The 7,933-nt window shown below is 33.1% G+C and overlaps 1 protein-coding gene across 1 annotated transcript in view; it reads left to right on the top strand.

Annotated features, from left to right (window-relative positions):
• Cnbd1 (cyclic nucleotide binding domain containing 1) overlaps window positions 1-7,511 on the top strand; it is a 398,420-nt gene extending 390,909 nt beyond the window's left edge. The window contains exons 12-13 of the mRNA XM_033758973.1: window positions 5,964-6,023; window positions 7,494-7,511. Coding sequence (XP_033614864.1) covers window positions 5,964-6,023; window positions 7,494-7,511 — 78 coding nt within the window. The remainder of the gene's footprint in view (window positions 1-5,963; window positions 6,024-7,493) is intronic.
• Window positions 7,512-7,933: the final 422 nt, after the last annotated feature.

Here is a 7,933-nt window from a genome sequence, read left to right as displayed (position 1 = left end):
ATATATATATATTTTCTTTGATATGTGGAAGATTTATTTTATATTTATAAAACGTTTTTCTCTGCTTGAAACAAATCAAAGTAAATAACTAAATAAACTGCTCTAAAATGAAATGAATCCTAGCAAGTGATAAGGCTGAAAGACAGCCTTGATCTCAGGATTTAGAATAAAGTTACAATGACCAGCAAAAGGTCACACAGGCATACACAGTTAAAGGATTTTGTGCAAGATATGCCAGTCACTTCAGTGATAAAGAATAATCTTTATAACCAAATATTTCTGTGAAAAAATAATATTCCTCAATTTTTGCTCTATAAGAAAGAATTTCAAGCAGATCAAGCATCTAAACATAAATATCAGAATCGTAAAACTTAAGGGTTAAAAATAAGGTAATATATTTATGAATGTGGTGTGAGAAATTACTTCTCATGACGAAAATTATATATATATATTTATATAACAATTTTATAAAATTAAAAATGAAAGTATTGTATCAAAGAGACACTTAGAGTCCCTTGTTTATTGGGGCCCAATTCATAAATTTTACAATGTAGCATTATCAGCCTCTGTGTAGGCATGTGCAGTTCTGACGTAACTCCGTAACATAAATAATAACCAATCAGGCTGTAGAGTGTTAATGTCCACCAAACCAGACTATAAAATGTTAGTATGGGCCCATATCAGGGAGACAAAATTGCAAAAGTTGTGTAAGAGGGTGTATCTATGCCATGTCCAGCACTCAGCCTTTGAATACGAATCCACTGTCAGTGCCAGAACAAATAAAGATGCTTCCAGAGAAAAAGACCTCAGTATCCCTCTTTCTACACAAAAATCCCTTTGCAGTAATAGTCAGAAAATGGAAATGAACTAATGTTCACAATCAATGAATGAATAAAAATCATTGGAATACTATTCAGCTGTCAAACTGGATGAAATCCTGTCATTTTCCATAACATGAATTGGAGAGATCAATATTCCAAGGGAAATAAGCTAGAGACAGAAAGACAAGTGCTGCATGATTTCACTTGTATGTGGATACGAAAAGGTTGATCACAAAGATCTTTATAGAATGGTGATTACCAGATACTGGGGAGAGTACAGTGGAGAGAAGGGTGAGGAGGATGTTAAGTCATATTCAGTTGTAAGAAGTTGTGGTGTGCTGTTGTGAGTAGAGTGACTATAGGGAACCGTTATGTATTGTGTATTTCAGAAAACTAGAAGAAATGAATGCGAATGCTTTTACCAGAAAGAGATGGTCAATTTGAGGAGAGATTAAGGTTTACTCTAGATTTAAAATTATACCATATATCAGAGATGTCAAGACTTTTTTAGGGACTAAGTGTCCAAAATGCAGCCCTAAATACAGTTACTTTTCACAAAGTGCCAACAGTGCGATTTGTCCTTTATTCATTAAGTTTATTGGTACATTTTAGGTATACACTATGATAACATTCATCATTGGGAATTTGTATCTTTTTAAAATTTTTTATTGAGTTTATTGGTACCTTTTAGGTATACAGTATATAAGACCCTAATGAGATAACTGACATTGTGAAATGGAAAGAAAAGGGCTAAAGGTGTAGGGAAGATGGGAAAGGTAGGGGAAAGGGAATAAGGGAAAAGAAAAACGTGAGAAAATGAAAAGATGAACATAAAGAGAATTTGTATTACTTGATACATCTTGGTTCTTATTTTTTTCCCAATTTCCCTTCCTTCAGCCTTTCCATCCCTCCCTATTTACAAAGATTTTGTTTCGGCTTTTCTCCTTTTTTCATATTTATTCCTCTCTTTTCCCCTAAACCTCCCACTTCCCTTGGGAGCCAACTGTGCAATTAAGCCTGAATACTGAGATTCTAGTTTAGTAAAACACCCTTATCTAATGCTCAACTGCGGGGGGCGGGGCTTGGCTGTCACACCAACAGAGGGCTCTGTGTGCCTGCTGCAGCACCCATCCCATAGCTTGCTCAGCACTGCCGAATGTACACACATCCACACATAATAAGGAACCTCAAAAATGTGCAAGTGTTGTGTTTTAGTGTATTCATTACAAGTATTTAAACAATTTCTAAAATAACAAATTGGCTTTGTCTATATCCACTATATCCACTTTTTTATAGAATTAACTCAACTTGAAAATATAGAAAATATGTACAATGAATAATTATGAAGAAAGATGATGATATCAGATATATAAAGTACTATTCTATATCGACAGTAATAAGGTAAAATATCTAAATTACAAAATAACAACAGATTTTGAACAGGAGCTCTGTAGTAAAAGATATAAGGATGGCCAATAAGCTATGAAGAAGTGTCCAACTTCATTAATCGTTAGAAAATCCTATAAACCAGAATTAAATAATACTTCATAATCACTATAATTGCTAAAACGTAAAAATAAGAAAAATAAGATACAATCAAAAATTTCTTCAGGAAAAATGAACCACAGTCTTTATCCTTATTTCATTAAAAATAATAACAATTATAATTTAAAAAACATCACATACTTATTTTACACATAAAACCTAGAACCATAAAGCTTCATGACTTTGGAGTCATAAGTTGGCTTGTGATAGCACTGAAACTATTATATGGGGAAGGTGTTTGTGTAAAATCAGCTTAGAGAAATATTTGACAATTTCTTCTAAAACTAGAGCCCTGCACTACTTTATGATGCAGCATTTCTAGTACTAAGTGTTTAGTAAATTTTTAAAAAACTTGAATGTACAAATGCAGAAGAAATCAGTTAAAAGGAAGTTCCAAACCCTAAAATAATAACAAAATCTAAAATGATAGAATAATTAAAAATTACAAATCCATTGTTATTATTTGGATCTGAAATGACCCTGTACTAAATGTTTGATTGCCAGCTTGCAGCACTTCTGGGATGAGGCAGAATTTTTCAGAGGTGGAGCTTAGTGAAAGAAATTAGGTCTTTAGGGTGAGCACTTGCAGGAGACACTGCAACCCCAGCCCCTCCATTTCCTGGCCAGGATGAGGTGAACAGATCTCCTCTACCACACCCTCCCACCATCTTGTGCTGCCTCATCACAGGCCCGAGGGCAACAGGGCCAACTAATAATGGGCTGACCCGTTAACTATGAGCAAAAATAAACCTTTTTTAAATTGTTCAGATTAGGTTGTTTGTCTTGGTGATAAAAAGTTAATCTACCATAGCCACCCCTAGGAAAATGATTCAGCAATATGTGGTTTGTCATTACAATACAAGATTTCTTATCTTTGAAAAGGAATGAATCAATACATGTAGCAACATGAAAGAATCTTATAGAAATTAGACAATAATATTAAGTGAACTAAATCAGACATGTAAGTGCAAATATCACATGGGTCCTTTTACATGACAAATCCAACTTATAAATTAAAAGCAAACTAAAAGATAGATAATAGGATATAGAGAGATCTTTCTCATTGTGAAGGGAATAAAGATATGGAAGGAGCGGGGGAGAGAAAGGATAGATGATGAATAAGGAATTAAGATGTGCTATGTGCACACAGCAGCTCCACACAAGGAACGCAAGCATTGTGAACTGCAATATGGACTAATTAAAAAACAAGTTAGGCCACTTGAACAAAGTGGGAAGCACAAAGAGAAATACTGTAAGATTTCCTTTAGAAAGGGTCAGAACTTAGAGCGATCGAAGCCAGAAAGTGGCTTCCTCTGTACACAGGAGTTAGATGGAAAAAGGTTGTGAGGGAAATTTCCAGGGTGGTAGCCAGGTTCCTAACTTAACTGGGGTGATGCTGATGGATACAGTTGTCATATTATAACAGAAAATGTAAGGACAATATGCAGTTTTATTGCATGTCATTTGCATGTCCATTTTTAAAGTGTTTGCCTGAAACACCATTTAGGAAGGGGTTAAGAATAAAGCCTTAATTCTGTTGAATGATGCTTTTTTTGTTGATCTTTTTTTCAAAAGCAGCACCCTGAGGCATTAACTGGATAAGGAGGAAACTCTAGATTGTCCCCTTAAAAGAGAAAGAACAAAATACTTTTTTTTTAGAGGAAAAGTACTCTGGTTTATATTATGTCCTCATTCATTTAATGAACAATTTTTTTGAGCACCTATCATCTCACCTACTCCAGGTACTGGAAATAAAAAGAGGTGACGATTATCTTCAACAATTTTCCAGTACGGGAGAAAAATTAGTTCATAATAGGGGGTACTCAGCTTGAACAAAGCAAGGGAAGGACCTGTGGAAAAGATCACATTTGAGCAGGCCCGACATGAATATGAAGGAGGCTATTTGGAATTCGGGGATAAAACTGAAAAATTTAAGAATGCACTTAGAGGTTTCAGATAAATTTTTAAAAATTGTATAGCCCTTTGATTGCTGTGTTATTTTATATACATATAACATAAGAAAGCTAATTATGGTGTTCACAATCCTGTGCATCATTACTCTTGCTTTGAAACAGAACTTTTGGCACAACGCAGACTGGAGTGTGGGAGGATGTCATTATCTAATACATGAATGAAACTCTACTCTTACAAAACCTTAAATGGAACCTTGAGTGCACTGGTCAGCATTTCTGACACATGTGAGAGGATCTAGGATTTCCACTCCCTGCATAAGTTTAGTGTGTCACCCTGGACATCTGCTAATGATGAACATCTGTTTTTTTGTTTTCACTGGACTGCCAGAAAGAGAATGGAGTCATTAGTTATTCCACAATGTGAAGTTATCCAGAACATTATCCTTGTGTGAGGAATAATAATGTCAGGAAAGCCATATCCACTACAATTAATTCTAAAGTTCACTTCACTCTGAGGGTCATTACAGGCACAGTTTCAAAAACACTGGCCAAACTGCCACAGTCTCTAAATTAAAACCAAAATAGTTTTATACAGCATTTATCACTCTGAAGCCATTGTTAACTAGTGTTTTCTGAGTACCCTCCCCCCCAAAATGAGTAACTATATGGTAAGGTATTTACATATCTGATGCATTATTTAATGTTTAAGTTATGCTTAGTGTTGCTATAGTTCAATATTTTCTAAAAGTAAATGACTCATGTAATGTACTTTCTATAAATTTAATTTTTTGTTAAATATCATAATTATGTTGTTCAGTAATGTTGAATAACTGAGAACTTCCCATTATGCTAAAGACCAATTAGAAAGGAAGTAAACTGTTGTACATAGTATTCTTTTTATATATTGCAAAGTATAATTCAAATTCACTATCAGTTAAATATGTTAATCACCCACAGGCCATAAGATACTATTACATGTGAATCTGAATAGTTGGAATGTTACATGGTGCACGGTTTCTTGCTGAAGAAATGTAAATACAATATTAATATGTTTAAACATATCCTTCTAAAATACATGTAATAGATGTAAAATCTTTTTCTAAATATAAAAATGCTGTTATACATTTAATATGTGAAGGCTTTGTAGATTATTCATTAGACAGTTGTTTAAATTCTATGTATATATTACATAAACATTTATTCAACACATATGTAGAATTATATTTACTTATGATGTTTATAATCTGAATTTAAAGGCAACAAGAAGAAAAAGAATATACATAAAATAAATGTAAAAATAATGTGTTATTCAGATATCTGTAAGAAAACCTGAAAAGCCCATGAGTCATTAGGTGAGGGTATGGCTTACTTTATATACATATAATCAAATCATTTATATTCCATAATTGTTCATTATAAGTATCAATTAAACTATATTTTCAGAGACTCTTTTGTGAGCCCCTAAATATATTCTGCATTTCTGATGGATCATTCACAGAGATTATCTCATTTCTTTTTATAATGTGTTTGTTCAACTCTTCTGCAGCTATTTTTCCAGCTGCCCACAGTTATAGGTGTTCAAGGTTTGCTTTAATAATAAAGTTAGTGTTTGAAATGTAGAATGGACCACTAGGTAATTGAAAAATATTGACTCATTTAATCAATCTAACCATTTTTTTTGTAGGAAGATGTAAAAAATGAATATCTGCAAAAGGAACAACAAAAAGAATGGAAAGATTTTAAGGTATAGTACTATATATAGCAAAAAATATATAGGACAAAAATCAGGATTTTTTAACAGACTGTGTAAAATTAGTAATTTCAGAGAATGTGAACAAATAATTATAATGAATGCACCTTAAAGAATATATTTCTAATTAAAACTATAACCTTTGGTTCTTTGTACAATCTTGTAAGAGATGTGTAAAATAATTTCAAATCATAATCATTTTCTCCCAAAGTACAAGACATATTTTTAAAGTATACTTAGCAATGCTAAGTATTTTATATATGTTTTTCTATTTATTTCTTTTAGCTACAACTTCTGCTCTCCTAGTTTATAAAAGATGATACTAAAGATTGGAAAGATTAAAGAATTTGTTTAAGTTTCTTGTTTAAGTGACATTAGTTAATGTAGTTAATGTAGTAAGTTATATTAGGCAACAAGAGTATACCTAATTTCAGGCATAATGAATTTTTAGTTTTAGGTTTCTTTCTTTTGGGGCTATAACTGTGTCTGCAAAGAGAACATAAAACTATCTTTATTTTATGCAATTTAAATTAAAGCTTAGTGATTTCCTCCCAATGCTGTGGAAGTACTCCCAATTTTTGTCATTTTGAAAAGTTGACTGCCAGAATCATCACCACCATCATCTTCGTCACCACCTTACTGAAGCTTACCAGAGAGAGACCTTCCATAGGTATACTGAGTGGCTAAAAGCCTTTAAAGATTCCACTTGTGTACATATTTAAGCATGTCAAGAAACAGTATAATGAATATTGTGGCATACTTAAGTCTCCAATACATGTATCATAAGGAAAATAATACAACATACCGATCTAAGATGCATCATCTTTTAAAGTAGCAACCTGTCTTTAAATTTCTGGCTAAACTTTAGTCTCATGTGATATAAGACATTTCATCACTGGTAGAAAGTAAAAATGGCACTCGGAGATTTTATATAAGGCATTTTTCCAATAAAGTCCCGGGAGTAATGGTGTCGCTCAGTGGTGAAGTATGGGGTTAATATGCATAAGGGCATGGGTTGAGATGTTGGCACCAAAACAAAAACAACAACAAAAATTTAAAAAAAAATGCTCCTCTGGATTTTTCAGATAAAAAAATAAAGAATTGTTGTGTGTTGGTTTGTTTGTGTGAATGTCCCAAAACGTCTTTCCTGGGTTGTTTTCTGGAGCACTGTAACTAACTGTAAGTTAGTATGTGTTTATTTCCTTGGTGATGTAAGTGTGTAGGATAGGTTGGGGACATTGACCCATTTAGTAAGAAGAAGTGTTTCAAAGGATCTTTCCAAATATTTATTTCTCTTAGGAGGAGAAGAGTGAGACAAAGAATGGGACTAATGCCCATGTGAAAACGCTCCTTCCCATAACCATCTGCAGTGATTCAGTCTTTGGCAGGACACAGTTTGCTCTTGCCTTCATAAATTCCCGATTCTGCGTTTTTAAAGATAATTCTTCTAATTTTGTTTTTCAGATTCTTGTCAGTCAATAAGCTCTGATTTAGTCTTTGTAAGAGATATATGTTTCCACTCATAATAGAGTAATAAAGCTAACTCTATTGTTGAAATATGTACATTTTTTTCTTTTAAATTTGGGGGTTTTTTCTAACATAAAATTTGATCATTTCTAAACTCCTGATACTTAGTATAAAATTGTTACATTTTAGCACTTTTCTCATTTTACTTTTGAATTCCAAACCTCATTGTTTTAGTTGTTCATGGTTTATAGTAATTTTTCTTCTACCAATTTTTGCTGCCCCCACTTAAGTTCTTTCAGTTCCCTGAGCAAACTCTCTTGTTTGAAACACCTACATGTAAACTGACACAAAGCTTTGTATTGTATGTGTTACCAGTAGACTGTGAATGTGGGGGGGGCATGAAAGCCAGCAGGCACATTGCCCATCACACAATGAAC

This window comes from Fukomys damarensis, unplaced genomic scaffold (genome assembly GCF_012274545.1).
Source record: "Fukomys damarensis isolate Sample0158 unplaced genomic scaffold, DMR_v1.0_HiC HiC_scaffold_5, whole genome shotgun sequence".
Classification (NCBI taxonomy): domain Eukaryota; kingdom Metazoa; phylum Chordata; class Mammalia; order Rodentia; family Bathyergidae; genus Fukomys; species Fukomys damarensis.
This window is presented reverse-complemented; position numbering and strand designations above follow the sequence as displayed.